The 21,275-nt window shown below is 46.5% G+C and overlaps 1 protein-coding gene across 2 annotated transcripts in view; it reads left to right on the forward strand.

Moving 5' to 3' along the window:
* Window positions 1-8,869: 8,869 nt before the first annotated feature.
* Window positions 8,870-21,275, forward strand: part of CROCC (ciliary rootlet coiled-coil, rootletin) — a 33,613-nt gene continuing 21,207 nt past the window's right edge. For both annotated transcript variants that reach the window (XM_075277827.1, XM_075277828.1), the window contains exons 1-3: window positions 8,870-9,154; window positions 9,549-9,690; window positions 10,074-10,222. In XM_075277827.1, coding sequence (XP_075133928.1) covers window positions 9,092-9,154; window positions 9,549-9,690; window positions 10,074-10,222 — 354 coding nt within the window. In that variant the 5' untranslated portion in view covers window positions 8,870-9,091. The remainder of the gene's footprint in view (window positions 9,155-9,548; window positions 9,691-10,073; window positions 10,223-21,275) is intronic.

The raw sequence follows: 21,275 nt of genomic DNA on the forward strand, positions 1-21,275 counted from the left end.
TTTATGGATCTTTTCATTCTGTGCCAGTGCAAATAGTAGGAACATGACTGGAAGGGGTTAGGCTTTCTGAGATCAGATACAACCGCTCTGTTTGAGAACACAACAAAGAGCTGGGGGGTCAGTTGTCATATGTGGATTTGGTGAGGAGGGTCAGTGCGGAGCATCTATTGCTGCAGGTTCAGTAAATGGAGGACTAATGTGTACTATGACCAATACACAAAGTGTTTGTGATGGAATTAGTGTGTCTGTGGAAAGGCTTTATTCAGATGACCTAATACAACTGTATTAGGGCTGCAAATCCTGTCCCGATCGCAGGACTAATAATCCAAACTAGCAAAATCTATAGTGCTGTAAATATAGATCCTAAAATGTGTCCTAAAGAATGCCCAATGGCCTGACTGCAGTCTCTGTGTAAGGTACTGTACATGTATGCAAATGTGTACATTGTAGGGACCATGAGAAACCGACTTGGACTGAACTTGGATGATATCTGTGCCCCGTCCATGCTCTCCACAGACCCATTCATCTGCTGCAGTGAGTCTAGACTGCAAAACAGGCAGAAACGGGAGCGGTCCTGAGTTTTGCTCCAGGGTCAGGGCTTCATACACGGATCTGTAAAAAATAATGGATTGATGTGCTAGCTGTTAATAACACGGCTAGCACATGTTTGGAGCCTAAGGTGTTGGATTCCATTATATTCTATTGAGCCTCGTTCACATGACAGTATTTTGGTTTAGTATTTATTAGGCTGGGTTTACATCTGCTTTTGGCTCTCTGTGCAAAATCAGTTTTTGAAACACTCAAAATCCTCAAAAACTAATTTCAAATGGTTCTTTTAAAAAAAACCAGTAATTTCAACAGGTTGTAAAAACCACCTACGGGTGCGCGCTTGGAGCGCGTGTGAGACTGAACCCATTGAAGTCAATGGGATTCTGTTTTGAAGCGCTGACTCTGACACGAGTTTATGTGTCAGAATGAGCGCTGCGTTACATCGTGTGCAAGGGCCCTAACATTGAGATTTATGGAAAGCGGATAACAAGCTGTTTGTGTCCATTTTGCAATCTGTTTTTTTTCCCCTCTGTGCATGCTCAGAACGAACAAGGGGAAAAGAAAAAAAAAAACTTTAACAGACACCCACTGACTTATCAGTCTAAGGGTATGTTCACACAGAGTTTTTTTGGCAGCGAATTTTGAAGCAGAATCCCCCTCAAAATCCAGCAGCAAAAATGACTCCCATTGACTTCAATGGGAGCCACTCGCTTTTCCTTTCTGCTAACTATAAGCAGAAAAAAAGCCCCATCTTGCCACAGATTCCATGACCGATTCAGCCGTGGCTCAAGACACTCTCCTGTATAGGCCCATTCATTCGGGCCTAATTAGGAGTGGGATGCTGCAAGGGAATGAATCGGCATCCCATCGCGGCTAGCCGTGCGGAAGTTTTGTATGACGGAAACCATTTTCCACCGCGTGAATGTACCCTAAAAATCCGCTGTGTAACCATTTGGAATTCTTTGTGTACTAAACCGTTTTTTTTGTTTGTTTATTGTTTTTTTTAAATGATTTGCAAGCGGACGAATACCATGCACAAGTGTGAATCTAGTGGAAGTCCAAACCAGGATTGAAGACTGCAGTGAATGCTGTGTTCTGCTGTCTGAACGAACCTGTATAGTTTTTGTGAGGTTTTTTTTGTTGTTGAAGATGGGTTCACACCTGCGCCTCGATCTCTGTTCTCAGGTTTCCGTCTAATGCAGACAGAAGATGGAAACCTGTAAGACCATGTCCAGCCGTGAGCGCCTGTGAGTGTTTTATGCTTTCTGCGGCTAAACCGTTTTTTTCTAACTGGACACAAAGTCCTGTGTCCGACTTTATGTCCAGTTAAAAAAAAAAAAAACTGGTTTCACCGCGGAGAGCACAAAACGCTCACCGGCGCTCACGGCTGGACACTTTTCAAACCCATCCATATGAATGGGTGTGAAACATGACCGCAGGTTTCCGTCTCCTGCTCAGTTTCGTGCAGGAAATGGAAACCTGCATATCGGAGGCCGGGACACAGATGTGAACGAGCCCTTACAAATACTCATGTAACATAACTGACCTGTATATGCATGTGTGAATGAGGGTTTACCCTGAGGCCGAAGGTTGGTGGGACATTGTTTGTGGTTGCCTTGGTAATGTGCCCAGCCCGTACTTACAGTAGCCCGGTCGTTTATCAGATAAGAGAGAATCGCACCTCATTCTGCACACAGTACACTATGACACCTGGGTGCAGGAAACCACCGCTTGTCACCACCGACAACTGAGCAATCAGAAGACGACATGATGAAATGCCTTTATGCCTGTGCTTGGTAATCTGGAAATCCTCATCGTCCAGCCGTCATTTCCATACTATAACAAATAAAAAAAAAAAAACAGTCATCGTCCATTATGTCATGTTTTAAAATACTGTTACGGTATGTATGGCTGCATTCATATCTGTCTTGGCGTATGTTCAGATGGTGCATTTATATTTGAATGCATCAAAAAACTGCATTCAATTATTTATTTTTTACCGTGATTTAGTTGCGCGATTTTTACCGATGCGATGTGTAATGAATGGTTATATCCACGCTGGAGACACAGGCTGCGGAATAAAAATCTGCAATGTGTACAGAAGCAAAGCGAATGAGATTTCAACAAATATCAGCTGCAGTCTGGACAAAAAAAAGTCAGCCATTGTGCAATTTTCTTATGAATTCCTATAAGTTGTGCTTTTACATCTGTGCAATTATAGCAGTTTTCTTATTTTATGTATGTATGTATGTATCATGCAAGTATGTATGTGTGTATGCATGCATGTACAGTGGGGCAAAAAAGTATTTAGTCAGTCACCAATAGTGCAAGTTCCACCACTTAAAAAGATGAGGCGTCTGTAATTTACATCATAGGTAGACCTCAACTATGAGAGACAAAATGAGAAAACAAATTCAGAAAATCAGATCGTCTGATTTTGTAAGAATTTATTTGCAAATTATGGTGGAAAATAAGTATTTGGTCACCTACAAACAATCCAGATTTCTGGCTCTCACAGACCTGTAACTTCTTCTTTAAGAGTCTCCTCTTTCCTCCACTCATTACCTGTAGTAATGGCACCTGTTTAAACTTATCAGTATAAAAAGACACCTGTGCACACCCTCAAACAGTCAGACTCCAAACTCCACTATGGTGAAGACCAAAGAGCTGTCAAAGGACACCAGAAACAAAATTGTAGCCCTGCACCAGGCTGGGAAGACTGAATCTGCAATAGGCAACCAGCTTGGATTGAAGAAATCAACTGTGGGAGCAAAAATTAGAAAATGGAAGACATACAAGACCACTGATAATCTCCCTCGATCTGGGGCTCCACGCAAAATCTCACCCCATGGGGTCAAAATGATCACAAGAACGGTGACCAAAAATCCCAGAACCATGCAGGGGGACCTAGTGAATGAACTGCAGAGAGCTGGGACCAATGTAACAAAGCCTACCATCAGTAACACACTACGCCGCCAGGGACTCAGATCCTGCAGTGCCAGACGTGTCCCACTGCTTAAGCCAGTACATGTCCGGGCCCGTCTGAAGTTTGCTAGAGAGCATTTGGATGATCCAGAAGAGTATTGGGAGAATGTCCTATGGTCTGATGAAACCAAACTGGAACCGTTTGGTAGAAACACAACTTTACGTGTTTGGAGGAAAAAGAATACTGAGTTGCATCCATCAAACACCATACCTACTGTAAAGCATGTCGGTGGAAACATCATGCTTTGGGGCTGTTTCTCTGCAAAGGGGCCAGGACGACTGATCCGGGTACATGAAAGAATGAATGGGGCCATGTATCGTGAGATTTTGAGTGCAAACCTCCTTCCATCAGCAAGGGCATTGAAGATGAAACGTGGCTGGGTCTTTCAACATGACAATGATCCAAAGCACACCGCCAGGGCAACGAAGGAGTGGCTTTGTAAGAAGCATTTCAAGGTCCTGGAGTGGCCTAGCCAGTCTCCAGATCTCAACCCTATAGAAAACCTTTGGAGGGAGTTGAAAGTCCGTGTTGCCAAGCGACAGCCCCAAAACATCACTGCTCTAGAGGAGATCTGCATGGAGGAATGGGCCAACATACCAACAACAGTGTGTGCCAACCTTGTGAAGACTTACAGAAAACGTTTGACCTCTGTCATTGCCAACAAAGGAGATAGAACAAAGTATTGAGATGAAATTTTGTTACTGACCAAATACTTATTTTCCACCATAATTTGCAAATAAATTCTTACAAAATCAGACAATGTGATTTTCTGGATTTGTTTTCTCATTTTGTCTCTCATAGTTGAGGTCTACCTATGATGTAAATTACAGACGCCTCTCATCTTTTTAAGTGGTGGAACTTGCACTATTGGTGACTGACTAAATACTTTTTTGCCCCACTGTATGTATAGGTATTTATGTATGTGTGTATGTATGCATGCTTGTATGTATGTATCATGTATGTATGTGTGCATGCATGCAAGTACAGGTATGTATGCATGCATGCATACATGTATGAGTGTATGTATGTATCATGTATGCATGTATCATGTATATAAAAAAAAAAACAAAAAAAAAACTTTGCAAGTCTTCAGTAGGTGATACCTTTTTTAATGGCTAACTCATAATGATGACAGAATATAACGTTTCGAAGCTTCCTCAGTGCTCCTACTTCAGATATATCTAAAAACACTTTCTAGAGGCTGCATATTTATAACTGGACACAGGGGTAGGATTACAGGAGGGAGGGGGAAGAGGCTTATTACTATATACTTATAAAAACAAATAATCAATTGCCAGATCCCAGGTTCTTATCTTAATGGCTGTCTTAGTTCAGTAATCTGTATAGAAAGACATAAACCCACGTGAAACGTTCATTCCACTGTCCAGCGTCTTGAATAGGGTCATGGCCTTGTCAGTAATCTGTATAGTGGTTTGTTTTTTTTTTATATTTCATAACCACTGGCTAACACGGTACCAAAACAAACATTTTCCATGTATGTATGCATGCATGTATGTACAGGTATTTATGTATGTGTGCATGTATGTATGTATGTATTGCATGTATGCATGCATGTGTGTATGTAAGTATATATATATATATATATATATATATATATATATATATATATATATATATATATATACACATGTATTGCATGCAACCGCAATAATGTCTGAATATACCCTTAAACCATTGTGCTGGTTTGTAGCCTTGGGCTCCGCTTCTTCCATTGTTGCCTGTATTATAGACATTACTATGGCCGTCTGATGATCCGGCCCTGTCACACTTGTTGATGCCGGATTACCGCCGTTTCCCTGTATACAGCTGCGGACGGTGTTGGTGACATTTTGATGCCTCTGGTCCCCCCCTCTCTTCCATCCTTCAGGCCGCCGCCCCTCGTTTAACCAGCAGGGTCTGGGCGGTGTCAGGCCGCTTCTAATCCCCGGATTTTCCTAGAGGCGGCTGCCGGGCAGCATGTGAGGCCCGCGGCTGGCATAGGGCGGGAACTCTGGACAGCGGAATGGAGAGAGCGGAGATTAATAGGTGAGAGGAACCCCGAACCCTGTGTATATACGGGAGTACAGAGAACCTCAGACCCCCGTATATAGTGTACCCCGAGATATCAGAGGCAGCCAGCACAGGACACCCCATAATATACCCCGAAATGTCTGAGCCCCTAGGACATTCAAGCCTCAGTACATCAGTGTACCCCAATATATCAGAGCACCTCAGACCCTGATGTATGGTGTACCCCTAGATACTACAAGCTGTGTACCCCAATATATCAGAGCACCTCAGACTGTGATGTATGGTGTACCCCTAGATACTACAAGCTCTGCACCCTAATATATCAGAGCACCTCAGATCCTGATGTATGGTGTACCCCTAGATACTACAAGCTCTGCACCCTAATATATCAGAGCACCTCAGACTGTGATGTATGGTGTACCCCTAGATACTACAAGCTCTGCACCCTAATATATCAGAGCACCTCAGACCCTGATGTATGGTGTACCCCTAGATACTACAAGCTGTGTACCCCAATATATCAGAGCACCTCAGCCCCTGATGTATGGTGTACCCCTAGATACTACAAGCTCTGCACCCTAATATATCAGAGCACCTCAGACCCTGATGTATGGTGTACCCCTAGATACTACAAGCTCTGCACCCCAATATATCAGAGCACCTCAGACCCTGATGTATGGTGTACCCCTAGATACTACAAGCTGTGTACCCCAATATATCAGAGCACCTCAGACTGTGATGTATGGTGTACCCCTAGATACTACAAGCTCTGCACCCTAATATATCAGAGCACCTCAGATCCTGATGTATGGTGTACCCCTAGATACTACAAGCTCTGCACCCCAATATATCAGAGCACCTCAGACCCTGATGTATGGTGTACCCCTAGATACTACAAGCTGTGTACCCCAATATATCAGAGCACCTCAGACCCTGATGTATGGTGTACCCCTAGATACTACAAGCTGTGTACCCCAATATATCAGAGCACCTCAGCCCCTGATGTATGGTGTACCCCTAGATACTACAAGCTCTGCACCCTAATATATCAGAGCACCTCAGATCCTGATGTATGGTGTACCCCTAGATACTACAAGCTCTGCACCCCAATATATCAGAGCACCTCAGACCCTGATGTATGGTGTACCCCTAGATACTACAAGCTGTGTACCCCAATATATCAGAGCACCTCAGACTGTGATGTATGGTGTACCCCTAGATACTACAAGCTCTGCACCCTAATATATCAGAGCACCTCAGATCCTGATGTATGGTGTACCCCTAGATACTACAAGCTCTGCACCCCAATATATCAGAGCACCTCAGACCCTGATGTATGGTGTACCCCTAGATACTACAAGCTGTGTACCCCAATATATCAGAGCACCTCAGACCCTGATGTATGGTGTACCCCTAGATACTACAAGCTGTGTACCCCAATATATCAGAGCACCTCAGCCCCTGATGTATGGTGTACCCCTAGATACTACAAGCTCTGCACCCCAATATATCAGAGCACCTCAGACCCTGATGTATGGTGTACCCCTAGATACTACAAGCTCTGCACCCCAATATATCAGAGCACCTCAGACCCTGATGTATGGTGTACCCCTAGATACTACAAGCTGTGTACCCCAATATATCAGAGCACCTCAGCCCCTGATGTATGGTGTACCCCTAGATACTACAAGCTGTGCACCCCAATATATCAGAGCACCTCAGACCTTGATGTATGGTGTACCCCTAGATACTACAAGCTCTGCACCCCAATATATCAGAGCACCTCAGACCCTGATGTATGGTGTACCCCTAGATACTACAAGCTGTGTACCCCAATATATCAGAACACCTCAGACCGTGATGTATGGTGCACCCCTAGATACTACAAGCTGTGCACCCCAATATATCAGAGCACCTCAGACCCTGATGTATGGTGTACCCCTAGATACTAAAAGCTGTGTACCCCAATATATCAGAGCACCTCAGACCCTGATGTATGGTGTACCCCTAGATACTACAAGCTGTGTACCCCAATATATCAGAGCACCTCAGACCCTGATGTATGGTGTACCCCTAGATACTACAAGCTGTGTACCCCAATATATCAGAGCACCTCAGACCCTGATGTATGGTGTACCCCTAGATACTACAAGCTGTGTACCCCAATATATCAGCACCTCAGACCCTGATGTATGGTGTACCCCTAGATACTACAAGCTCTGCACCCCAATATATCTTAACCCCCTAGTGTAACTCAAGATGTAATAAACACAACACCCAATGCACTATGAAATATATGAACCCCAAAATATCAAAGCTGCCCTTGTGTACCCCAGTATACGAGCACTTCTCTCTCCTGTGTATGGTGTGCCCCAAGATACCAGAATTTCCTAGGATACCCCAAGATATCTTAGTCCCTAGGAGACCCCAAGTTCATTCAAGTCTATAGAAATCCCAACCAGAAATATCTGAGGCAAAAAGATGTCTGAGCTATTCTTGTGTACACCGAGATAGCAAAGCCTTCTGCACCTCAGTGTACCCCAAACAATCTGAGCCCCCCGTGTGTCTAGAGCCCCTCATAACACCCCAAAATGATAAGCATGTGTAATATATAAGATAATTGAGCCCCCAGACCCCTGAGTGCCACTTACCAGGATTGTCCTAAAATATAACACCCAAGTGGTGATGCTTGTGTACCCCACACGTCATATGGCAATCCTCTCCCCCCTCCATTAATAAGTCTCTTATGTTTTGTACTCTCAGCCACTTGGTACCCCAACATATGATGAGCACTGACTCATTGCCATAACAGTATCAGAGATGAACCCCAATTCCTGGTGCACCCAATAATAGCAGAGCTACCTAATACAGAGTTCTATAGGTGCAGTTCCAGCATCCAGCAGTAGGGGGCTCCTCACAGAGTAACCTACCCCTGCAGTCTATGGATGGTGCAGATAACAGTCCAGGTGGATGGATGATGATGATGATGGTGATTCATGCACAATAATACTAGACTTCACTGGCACAGGTTTTTCATTTCTGAATGGCACGGATTTCCCTCCTCCTCTTCCTCGCTGCAGCTCTGTGTGTCCTATAATTTACATGATAAGCCTTCTCACCCCACCCGGACCCTATAGACACTGCACACGTGACCCAGGATGTTTGAGGTTTCCATGAGAACAGTCATTTGTGGGTAACTACCCACCCATAGTGTTGCTTCCATGTTCAGGGTCCTAGCTCCTGCCCGCCCTCTTCTGTGATGTCTCCATTCATTGTGCCCATTGTCTGCTGGTGGAGGGCTCTAGGGCCTGGGTCTGGGAGGGGCTGTCTTGAAAATCACAGCAGCCCGCTGCCTGCTCCGGAGGATGAGCGAGGAAGGGCATAAGGAGATTTAATGCTAATCTGAGAGGCTGCACAGGGGTCAGGGAGCTGTGCTGCCCATGGGGTCCCGCTGCCATGTTCCTGGGAGTTTAATGCTGGACAACAGGTTTCATCTTCTGAGGCACCTAAGGAGTTGTGGCATCGATGAATTCAGCGGCAGTGGAGGAGGAGGACTCCACTGAGCAGAGGCTGGAGGCTGTCATAGAGGTTGGTGCCCTATGATTTCTAGGACTCCTGAGTGGACACAGTGCCCCGCCACCTGCCCTGCTGGCAGTCCTTATGTATTATGGCTCCTCTATGTCTGTTGCTCTCACTTTAGGGATTCCGTTGCCATTAAGTAGGTTGCAAGTCTTAGGTGTTATTAGTTGTCTTCTGACCAATAAGTATCGGCCATGCTGATAGTAGTCTCTGCTGCCACATTTGTTGGACAATCCCGTATGGAATGTATAGAATCAAGCTATAGGTTCTCTCCTGATACCATATACATCTGCGTACACAGAAATATCCCTAGACCCTACACTCTTATCCATTGTTATTCTGATTGTTTATCCGCAGTCACATGACTCCATTCATTGACTTCTTATTTTCCTCTCTTGTGTAGGCACTGTCTGCCCGGGTGCTTGGATCCCCAGAAGATAAGACTCTCACTCTCCGTGGTGACCCTACAGACCCCCTCCCTGCTCGCTTGCCGGCTCGTATCCGAGAGATCGTTACCAGGAACCTGAGCCCACCACCCTGCCCTGGTGTGTACCCCGTACTCAACTTCCGTGTCATAGTGTTAAGTTCTTGTTCAGCTGGTAAACACAAATGCCCCCTGAACATGTGGGGACTGCTACACTGATATCCAAAATAAGATTTCTTTAAAAAAAAAAAAGGAGTTTTGTGTGTACATACAATTGTGTACCTATGAAACTTACCTAAAGAGAAACAATACCCCCCAGATGCTGTACCAGACATGTAAATGTTCTGCATGCAATGTTTCATCACAGGTAATGGCACCCCCTGAAGGCTCCAGAATGCTTTAAGTCACACATTTGACCTCAAAAGTAGTCTGAGGATAGTCCTGTCTTAGAACTCGTTAACTCCTTAGTGCTGACACTTATTGCTGTGTTCTTGGCCTATGCAGGTCTCGCTGCAGACATGTCATCACTTCTTTCCTTGCAAGAGGAAAACCGCATCCTGCAACAAGAGCTGTCGCGGGTGGAGGATCTCCTGGCACAGAGTCGGGCAGAGAGAGATGAGTTAGCCATTAAGTACAACGCAATAAGTGAACGGGTAAGAAGGCAGTCACTGTCCTCATGGAGCCACAATGTCAGATCTGAATGCTTGAGCTCAAAAGAATTACTGTAATTCACTTTACTACTTAAAGGGAATGTTATTTCTATGGGTCCTTAATTCAGTCATGTGATCAGCAAACTGGTGGAAGTGGCCAGAAGTTACTTTCTATCCAAGTCTATGAGAATCTCGATGTGAAGCTCAAGTACTTGCATTGCAAAGGTGACTTCTGATCCCCACACCAGACACTGTGTGAATTGGTAGGGCAGTCTGCTGATCACACATCCACATGGGGTTCTTTTTATTACTCTCCATATTAGCAGGGTCTCAAAGACCAGACCTATCATAAGACTTGGATATGCCTTAAAGGGGCTGTCTGGAGAGTTAAGATTAGTCTACCTATTTCGGACCTGGGAGTTTCAGCCTGGTTCCAACCCCTGGGTTGGAATCTGAATATTATTTAATCATCAGATCTTTGTAGTACAGTATTTGTTTCAGTTTTTTTCACCATCTTAGGGTCTCTGCTTGCTGTCAGTGTGTGGTAACATTGGGGCAGATTTAGGAAGACTGGCGATTTCAACACCAGTCTTCATGTTCCCCTAAATCTGCCCCCCTTGTTTACACCCAGAGGCTGAAAACCAATATAGGCTTAAAGGGATCCTATCATTCATTTTTAAAGGGGCTCTATCACTGGGAAAAATTCATTTTTAACTAATCACATCCTTGCATAGGCTTTAGAAAGTCTATTCCACACCTACCTTTAGTATGTAGATTGCCGTCAGTGGTTTCTGAATAACTCCGTTTTTATTCCTATGCTAATGAGCTTCCAGCCAGCACAGAAAGTTCCCAGCAGCACTCGTCTCTTCTATTATCTCCTATGCGTTTGTGCTAACAGGAAGCTGAGTCATCAGCAGCAGCAGTCAGTGTATATACTCCCATAGGAAACAATAACAAGAGGTGCACTATGCATCGTGCACCAGTCTAATTAGCATTTGAATAAAAACGGACTTATTCAGAAACCACTGAGGCAATTTACATACTAAAGGTAGGTGTGGAATAGATTTTCTAAAGCCTATGCAAGGATGTGATTAGTTAAAAATTACTTTTCCCAATTATAGAGCCCCTTTAATATTTAATTGAATACAAATTTGGGTATATTTTTTGTGGGTAAAAGACTAAATCTTTATCAAATCATGACATCACTGGTCGTCTAAAATAAGATTAGTTTTATTTGTTAACAAATAGGAACACGAACACACAGAAACAGACACACATAGCACGCAAGCACCGATTTTTATACCTTACTGATCTCAATTTTATGGGCTGGCTTTTTCAAATATACAAAGACATATGCAGACATCATCTATAAAACATATAATACAATTGGTCAAGAATAAATGGGTGTACTGCATGACTAGCACGTGAGCATCCGCCATCTTGGATTTTAATGAGCATCTGTTAATGAACGTGAGCTCATCCGGGCAGAGAATCTTGAAAGTGCCATAAATCATTTTTAATGAGATCTAACTCTTCTCTCCATATAGGACATCCAAGTCCCTGAGAAGGGAGTAGACGACATCTTATCAAACAACCTTGACTATAGATCATAGAGAGAGCATCTACGCTAAGGAACATTTTAGTTAGTCAGCTTCTACAATATACTGCTTAAAGTGATAGATACATACTACAACAAAAATACTATTTTATTGATTATTGATTCTTAACCCATTTTCTAATATTTTTAATAGCAATCACTACAAAACCTTATATGATATAATGTAAAACAAAACATTTCCAACTGTTTGTATTTTTCATGGGACCTTGGTACAACCCCGTTATTTACACCACACAGGTCAATATATCTTATTCAGAGCTCCTTCTACTGTATATTACTCATAGTACAGTTTTTAGTCACTGATTAAACATCTTCACTAACAATGACAGCCTGCAGCTGTGAGTGGGAAAATAGCTATACTTTTATATATTCAGGTATATAGTAATATAGATCATGCTGGTATAACCTGGGTATATACTGTATATGTACAGCTGGTATAAGTTTTACATCTCCTTGTATATAGTGATATGGACCATGCTGGTATAACCTGGGTATATACTGTATATAATTATATATGTACAGCTGGTATAAGTTATACATCTCCTGTATATAGTGATATGGACCATGCCGGTATAACCTGGGTATATACTGTATATAATTATATATGTACAGCTGGTATAAGTTATACATCTCCTGTATATAGTGATATGGACCATGCTGGTATAACCTGGGTATATACTGTATATAATTATATATGTACAGCTGGTATAAGATATACATCTCCTGTATATAGTGATATGGACCATGCTGGTATAACCTGGGTATATACTGTATATAATTATATATGTACAGCTGGTATAAGTTATACATCTTCTTGTATATAACTATATAGGCACTACAGATATGAAGCTGTCACTGTTGCTTTCCAAGTACTTGCTATATTACATTCCTCTCGCCCCTGTTGTTGCCCACTTTGGAGAGTACTTTGTAGATATTTGAGTATCTGTTCCTCTCTCTGGGTTTGTGTCTTGTCCGGGCAGGCTGTGGGCACTCAGGGGCAGCCGGCAGGCTGGGACTTGCCTGTTGTCACTCTGTCCAATGCATGGCTCTCAATAGCGCATTCATAACCCTCATTGTCCCATCATCCGTTCCCACCAGACTGTCCAAACCCCCAGCAGTGAATGTCACAATTTGTCCATGGTGATCACCATTGCTAAGGATCCTTTTGCACAGCTCACACCCCTTACATTGATGTATTACACCTCTCACCTTAGAGCTCAGCCATTATAAAGCTATAATACATGGCTGAGCTGACAATGCTGCAAGTTGGTCCATACACAATTAATAGGTCTATGGGATTTCTGATATTTCTATCATTTACAGTGAGGACACCCTAAAGTTATCAATGTCTGGCCCCCTGCAACCCCCAGCATTGTGAGTGACACCTGTCATCCCTGCAGTGACCACTGGGGTGCGCTGAGTTGCTGGTCACTGTGGTGACTGCTACCAGGGAGATGATAAACGTGCTCTATTCCCAGGCATGTGTCTTTCAGTCAGTGACAATAGACATGGCAGCAGGACACTGCCTGTATTATCTGCTCTCCCAGGGCCTTCTGACTTTGGCCATAAAATGTCAATATACAGGAGGACAATGTGGAGGTGTCACCGCTTAGCCAGACAAATATATACCTGAGGATCAGCATCAGCTCAAATGTCACTGCTGACTCCAGGATGTAAATCTGATACATTGTAGCAAACCCCCAGCTGTGTGTGGGACAAAGGTAGATGTAATCAAAAGTGTTGTCATTCACCGGCCAGGTGAGAGCTTGATATGTGACAAAATGACACAAGGTTTGCACTACCGTCGCCGCTTTGTTTTTTGGAGCTGCACATCTATGATCACAGCATCACTCCTACATGTGCACATACATGTCTAATAAATTGTATCACATGATCTTGTTACCTAAGGCCTCACCGGGGCTTCCACCAGGCCTGAATTACCGTAATTCCTCTAGTTCTTTGGTAAGATACCTCAGAGGTATGTCCTGTTCTGTGCGGTACCTCAGTGGTATGTCCTGTTCTGTGGGGTACCTCAGAGGTATGTCCTGTTCTGTGCGGTACCTCAGAGGTATGTCCTGTTCTGTGCGGTACCTCAGAGGTATGTCCTGTTCTGTGGGGTACCTCAGAGGTATGTCCTGTTCTGTGCGGTACCTCAGAGGTACGTCCTGTTCTGTGCGGTACCTCAGAGGTATGTCCTGTTCTGTGCGGTACCTCAGAGGTATGTCCTGTTCTGTGCGGTACCTCAGAGGTACGTCCTGTTCTGTGCGGTACCTCAGAGGTACGTCCTGTTCTGTGGGGTACCTCAGAGGTACGTCCTGTTCTGTGCGGTACCTCAGAGGTACGTCCTGTTCTGTGGGGTACCTCAGAGGTACGTCCTGTTCTGTGCGGTACCTCAGAGGTACGTCCTGTTCTGTAGGGTACCTCAGAGGTACGTCCTGTTCTGTGCGGTACCTCAGAGGTACGTCCTGTTCTGTGGGGTACCTCAGAGGTACGTCCTGTTCTGTGCGGTACCTCAGAGGTACGTCCTGTTCTATGGGGTACCTCCGAGGTATGTCCTATTCTGTGCGGTACCTCAGAGGTACGTCCTGTTCTATGGGGTACCTCCGAGGTATGTCCTGTTCTATGGGGTACCTCAGAGGTATGTCCTGTTCTGTGCGGTACCTCAGAGGTACGTCCTGTTCTATGGGGTACCTCAGAGGTATGTCCTGTTCTGTGCGGTACCTCAGAGGTACGTCCTGTTCTATGGGGTACCTCCGAGGTATGTCCTGTTCTATGGGGTACCTCAGAGGTATATCCTGTTCTGTGCAGTACCTCAGAGGTATGTCCTGTTCTGTGCGGTACCTCAGAGGTATGTCCTGTTCTGTGCAGTACCTCAGAGGTATGTCCTGTTCTGTGCGGTACCTCAGAGGTATGTCCTGTTCTGTGCGGTACCTCAGAGGTATGTCCTGTTCTGTGCGGTACCTCAGAGGTACGTCCTGTTCTATGGGGTACCTCCGAGGTATGTCCTGTTCTGTGCGGTACCTCAGAGGTATGTCCTGTTCTGTGCGGTACCTCAGAGGTACGTCCTGTTCTATGGTGTACCTCAGAGGTACGTCCTGTTCTGTGCGGTACCTCAGAGGTACGTCCTGTTCTATGGGGTACCTCCGAGGTACGTCCTGTTCTATGGGGTACCTCAGAGGTATGTCCTGTTCTGTGCGGTACCTCAGAGGTACGTCCTGTTCTATGGGGTACCTCCGAGGTATGTCCTGTTCTATGGGGTACCTCAGAGGTATGTCCTGTTCTGTGCGGTACCTCAGAGGTACGTCCTGTTCTATGGGGTACCTCCGAGGTACGTCCTGTTCTGTGGGGTACCTCAGAGGTACGTCCTGTTCTGTGCGGTACCTCAGAGGTACGTCCTGTTCTGTGCGGTACCTCAGAGGTACGTCCTGTTCTGTAGGGTACCTCAGAGGTACGTCCTGTTCTGTGCGGTACCTCAGAGGTACGTCCTGTTCTGTGGGGTACCTCAGAGGTACGTCCTGTTCTGTGCGGTACCTCAGAGGTACGTCCTGTTCTATGGGGTACCTCCGAGGTATGTCCTATTCTGTGCGGTACCTCAGAGGTACGTCCTGTTCTATGGGGTACCTCCGAGGTATGTCCTGTTCTATGGGGTACCTCAGAGGTATGTCCTGTTCTGTGCGGTACCTCAGAGGTACGTCCTGTTCTATGGGGTACCTCCGAGGTATGTCCTGTTCTATGGGGTACCTCAGAGGTATGTCCTGTTCTGTGCGGTACCTCAGAGGTACGTCCTGTTCTATGGGGTACCTCCGAGGTATGTCCTGTTCTATGGGGTACCTCAGAGGTATATCCTGTTCTGTGCAGTACCTCAGAGGTATGTCCTGTTCTGTGCGGTACCTCAGAGGTATGTCCTGTTCTGTGCAGTACCTCAGAGGTATGTCCTGTTCTGTGCGGTACCTCAGAGGTATGTCCTGTTCTGTGCGGTACCTCAGAGGTATGTCCTGTTCTGTGCGGTACCTCAGAGGTACGTCCTGTTCTATGGGGTACCTCCGAGGTATGTCCTGTTCTGTGCGGTACCTCAGAGGTATGTCCTGTTCTGTGCGGTACCTCAGAGGTACGTCCTGTTCTGTGCGGTACCTCAGAGGTATGTCCTGTTCTGTGCGGTACCTCAGAGGTATGTCCTGTTCTGTGCGGTACCTCAGAGGTATGTCCTGTTCTGTGCGGTACCTCAGAGGTACGTCCTGTTCTGTGCGGTACCTCAGAGGTATGTCCTGTTCTGTGCGGTACCTCAGAGGTATGTCCTGTTCTGTGCGGTACCTCAGAGGTACGTCCTGTTCTGTGCGGTACCTCAGAGGTACGTCCTGTTCTGTGGGGTACCTCAGAGGTACGTCCTGTTCTGTGCGGTACCTCAGAGGTACGTCCTGTTCTGTGGGGTACCTCAGAGGTACGTCCTGTTCTGTGCGGTACCTCAGAGGTACGTCCTGTTCTGTGCGGTACCTCAGAGGTACGTCCTGTTCTGTAGGGTACCTCAGAGGTACGTCCTGTTCTGTGCGGTACCTCAGAGGTACGTCCTGTTCTGTGGGGTACCTCAGAGGTACGTCCTGTTCTGTGCGGTACCTCAGAGGTACGTCCTGTTCTATGGGGTACCTCCGAGGTATGTCCTATTCTGTGCGGTACCTCAGAGGTACGTCCTGTTCTATGGGGTACCTCCGAGGTATGTCCTGTTCTATGGGGTACCTCAGAGGTATGTCCTGTTCTGTGCGGTACCTCAGAGGTACGTCCTGTTCTATGGGGTACCTCCGAGGTATGTCCTGTTCTATGGGGTACCTCAGAGGTATGTCCTGTTCTGTGCGGTACCTCAGAGGTACGTCCTGTTCTATGGGGTACCTCCGAGGTATGTCCTGTTCTATGGGGTACCTCAGAGGTATATCCTGTTCTGTGCAGTACCTCAGAGGTATGTCCTGTTCTGTGCGGTACCTCAGAGGTATGTCCTGTTCTGTGCAGTACCTCAGAGGTATGTCCTGTTCTGTGCGGTACCTCAGAGGTATGTCCTGTTCTGTGCGGTACCTCAGAGGTATGTCCTGTTCTGTGCGGTACCTCAGAGGTACGTCCTGTTCTATGGGGTACCTCCGAGGTATGTCCTGTTCTGTGCGGTACCTCAGAGGTATGTCCTGTTCTGTGCGGTACCTCAGAGGTACGTCCTGTTCTATGGTGTACCTCAGAGGTACGTCCTGTTCTGTGCGGTACCTCAGAGGTACGTCCTGTTCTATGGGGTACCTCCGAGGTATGTCCTGTTCTATGGGGTACCTCAGAGGTATGTCCTGTTCTGTGCGGTACCTCAGAGGTACGTCCTGTTCTATGGGGTACCTCCGAGGTATGTCCTGTTCTATGGGGTACCTCAGAGGTATGTCCTGTTCTGTGCGGTACCTCAGAGGTACGTCCTGTTCTATGGGGTACCTCCGAGGTACGTCCTGTTCTGTGGGGTACCTCAGAGGTACGTCCTGTTCTGTGCGGTACCTCAGAGGTACGTCCTGTTCTGTGCGGTACCTCAGAGGTACGTCCTGTTCTGTAGGGTACCTCAGAGGTACGTCCTGTTCTGTGCGGTACCTCAGAGGTACGTCCTGTTCTGTGGGGTACCTCAGAGGTACGTCCTGTTCTGTGCGGTACCTCAGAGGTACGTCCTGTTCTATGGGGTACCTCCGAGGTATGTCCTATTCTGTGCGGTACCTCAGAGGTACGTCCTGTTCTATGGGGTACCTCCGAGGTATGTCCTGTTCTATGGGGTACCTCAGAGGTATGTCCTGTTCTGTGCGGTACCTCAGAGGTACGTCCTGTTCTATGGGGTACCTCCGAGGTATGTCCTGTTCTATGGGGTACCTCAGAGGTATGTCCTGTTCTGTGCGGTACCTCAGAGGTACGTCCTGTTCTATGGGGTACCTCCGAGGTATGTCCTGTTCTATGGGGTACCTCAGAGGTATATCCTGTTCTGTGCAGTACCTCAGAGGTATGTCCTGTTCTGTGCGGTACCTCAGAGGTATGTCCTGTTCTGTGCAGTACCTCAGAGGTATGTCCTGTTCTGTGCGGTACCTCAGAGGTATGTCCTGTTCTGTGCAGTACCTCAGAGGTATGTCCTGTTCTGTGCGGTACCTCAGAGGTATGTCCTGTTCTGTGCGGTACCTCAGAGGTATGTCCTGTTCTGTGCGGTACCTCAGAGGTACGTCCTGTTCTATGGGGTACCTCCGAGGTATGTCCTATTCTGTGCGGTACCTCAGAGGTACGTCCTGTTCTATGGGGTACCTCAGAGGTATGTCCTGTTCTGTGCGGTACCTCAGAGGTACGTCCTGTTCTATGGGGTACCTCCGAGGTATGTCCTGTTCTATGGGGTACCTCAGAGGTATGTCCTGTTCTGTGCGGTACCTCAGAGGTACGTCCTGTTCTATGGGGTACCTCCGAGGTATGTCCTGTTCTATGGGGTACCTCAGAGGTATATCCTGTTCTGTGCAGTACCTCAGAGGTATGTCCTGTTCTGTGCGGTACCTCAGAGGTATGTCCTGTTCTGTGCAGTACCTCAGAGGTATGTCCTGTTCTGTGCGGTACCTCAGAGGTATGTCCTGTTCTGTGCGGTACCTCAGAGGTATGTCCTGTTCTGTGCGGTACCTCAGAGGTACGTCCTGTTCTATGGGGTACCTCCGAGGTATGTCCTGTTCTGTGCGGTACCTCAGAGGTATGTCCTGTTCTGTGCGGTACCTCAGAGGTACGTCCTGTTCTATGGTGTACCTCAGAGGTACGTCCTGTTCTGTGCGGTACCTCAGAGGTACGTCCTGTTCTATGGGGTACCTCCGAGGTATGTCCTGTTCTATGGGGTACCTCAGAGGTATGTCCTGTTCTGTGCGGTACCTCAGAGGTACGTCCTGTTCTATGGGGTACCTCCGAGGTATGTCCTGTTCTATGGGGTACCTCAGAGGTATGTCCTGTTCTGTGCGGTACCTCAGAGGTACGTCCTGTTCTATGGGGTACCTCCGAGGTACGTCCTGTTCTATGGGGTACCTCAGAGGTATATCCTGTTCTGTGCAGTACCTCAGAGGTATGTCCTGTTCTGTGCGGTACCTCAGAGGTATGTCCTGTGCTGTGCAGTACCTCAGAGGTATGTCCTGTCCTGTAGGGTACCTCAGAGGTATGTCCTGTCCTGTAGGGTACCTCAGAGGTATGTCCTGTTCTGTGCGGTACCTCAGAGGTATGTCCTGTCCTGTAGGGTACCTCAGAGGTATGTCCTGTTCTGTGCGGTACCTCAGAGGTATGTCCTGTCCTGTAGGGTACCTCAGAGGTACGTCCTGTTCTATGGGGTACCTCCGAGGTATGTCCTGTTCTATGGGGTACCTCAGAGGTATGTCCTGTTCTGTGCGGTACCTCAGAGGTACGTCCTGTTCTATGGGGTACCTCCGAGGTACGTCCTGTTCTATGGGGTACCTCAGAGGTATATCCTGTTCTGTGCAGTACCTCAGAGGTATGTCCTGTTCTGTGCGGTACCTCAGAGGTATGTCCTGTGCTGTGCAGTACCTCAGAGGTATGTCCTGTCCTGTAGGGTACCTCAGAGGTATGTCCTGTCCTGTAGGGTACCTCAGAGGTATGTCCTGTTCTGTGCGGTACCTCAGAGGTATGTCCTGTCCTGTAGGGTACCTCAGAGGTATGTCCTGTTCTGTGCGGTACCTCAGAGGTATGTCCTGTACTATGGGGTACCTCCGAGGTATGTCCTGTTCTGTAAGGTACATCAGAGGTATGTCCTGTTCTGTGGGGTACCTCAGGGGTATGTCCTGTTCTGTGGATCTTATACTCTAGGGGTATGTCCTGTTCTGTGGATCTTATACCCCAGGGGTATGTCCTGTACTGTGGATCTTATACTCCAGGGGTATGTCCTGTTCTGTGGATCTTATACCCCAGGGGTATGTCCTGTTCTGTGGATCTTATACCCCAGGGGTATGTCCTGTTCTGTGGATCTTATACTCCAGGGGTATGTCCTGTTCTGTGGATCTTATACTCCAGGGGTATGTCCTGTTCTGTGGATCTTATACTCCAGAGGTATGTCCTGTTCTATGGATCTTATACTCCAGGGGCATGTCCTGTTCTGTGGATCTTATACCCCAAGGGTATGTCCTGTTCTGTGGATCTTATACCCCAAGGGTATGTTCTGTTCTGTGGATCTTATACTCCAGGGGCATGTCCTGTTCTATGGATCTTATACTCCAGGGGCATGTCCTGTTCTATGGATCTTATACCCCAGGGGTATGTTCTGTTCTGTGGATCTTATACTCCAGGGGTATGTCCTGTTCTATGGATCTTATACTCCAGGGGTATGTCCTGTTCTTTGGATCTTATACTCCAGGGGTATGTCCTGTTCTGTGGATCTTATACCCCAAGGGTATGTCCTGTTCTGTGGATCTTATACCCCAAGGGTATGTTCTGTTCTGTGGATCTTATACTCCAGGGGCATGTCCTGTTCTATGGATCTTATACTCCAGGGGCATGTCCTGTTCTATGGATCTTATACCCCAGGGGTATGTTCTGTTCTGTGGATCTTATACTCCAGGGGTATGTCCTGTTCTATGGATCTTATACTCCAGGGGTATGTCCTGTTCTTTGGATCTTATACTCCAGGGGTATGTCCTGTTCTATGGATCTTATACTCCAGGGGTATGTCCTGTTCTTTGGATCTTATACTCCAGGGGTATGTCCTGTTCTTTGGATCTTATACTCCAGGGGTATGTCCTGTTCTGTGGATCTTATACTCCAGGGGTATGTCCTGTTCTGTGGATCTTATACCCCAGGGGCATGTCCTGTTCTATGGATCTTATACCCCAGGGGCATGTCCTGTTCTATGGATCTTATACTCCAGGGGTATGTCCTGTTCTGTGGATCTTATACTCCAGGGGTATGTCCTGTTCTTTGGATCTTATACTCCAGGGGTATGTCCTGTTCTGTGGATCTTATACTCCAGGGGTATGTCCTGTTCTATGATCTTATACTATAAGGGTATGTCCTGTTCTGTGGATCCTATACCCCGGGGGTATGTCCTGTTCTTTGGATCTTATACTCCAGGGGTATGTCCTGTTCTGTGGATCTTATACTCCAGGGGTATGTCCTGTTCTGTGGATCTTATACTCCAGGGGTATGTCCTGTTCTTTGGATCTTATACTCCAGGGGTATGTCCTGTTCTGTGGATCTTATACTCCAGGGGCATGTCCTGTTCTATGGATCTTATACTCCAGGGGTATGTCCTGTTCTATGGATCTTATACTCCAGGGGTATGTCCTGTTCTATGGATCTTATACTCCAGGGGTATGTCCTGTTCTATGGATCTTATACTCCAGGGGTATGTCCTGTTCTGTGGATCTTATACTCCAGGGGTATGTCCTGTTCTTTGGATCTTATACTCCAGGGGTATGTCCT

The sequence above is a fragment of the Leptodactylus fuscus genome, chromosome 6 (genome assembly GCF_031893055.1).
Source record: "Leptodactylus fuscus isolate aLepFus1 chromosome 6, aLepFus1.hap2, whole genome shotgun sequence".
Taxonomy (NCBI): domain Eukaryota; kingdom Metazoa; phylum Chordata; class Amphibia; order Anura; family Leptodactylidae; genus Leptodactylus; species Leptodactylus fuscus.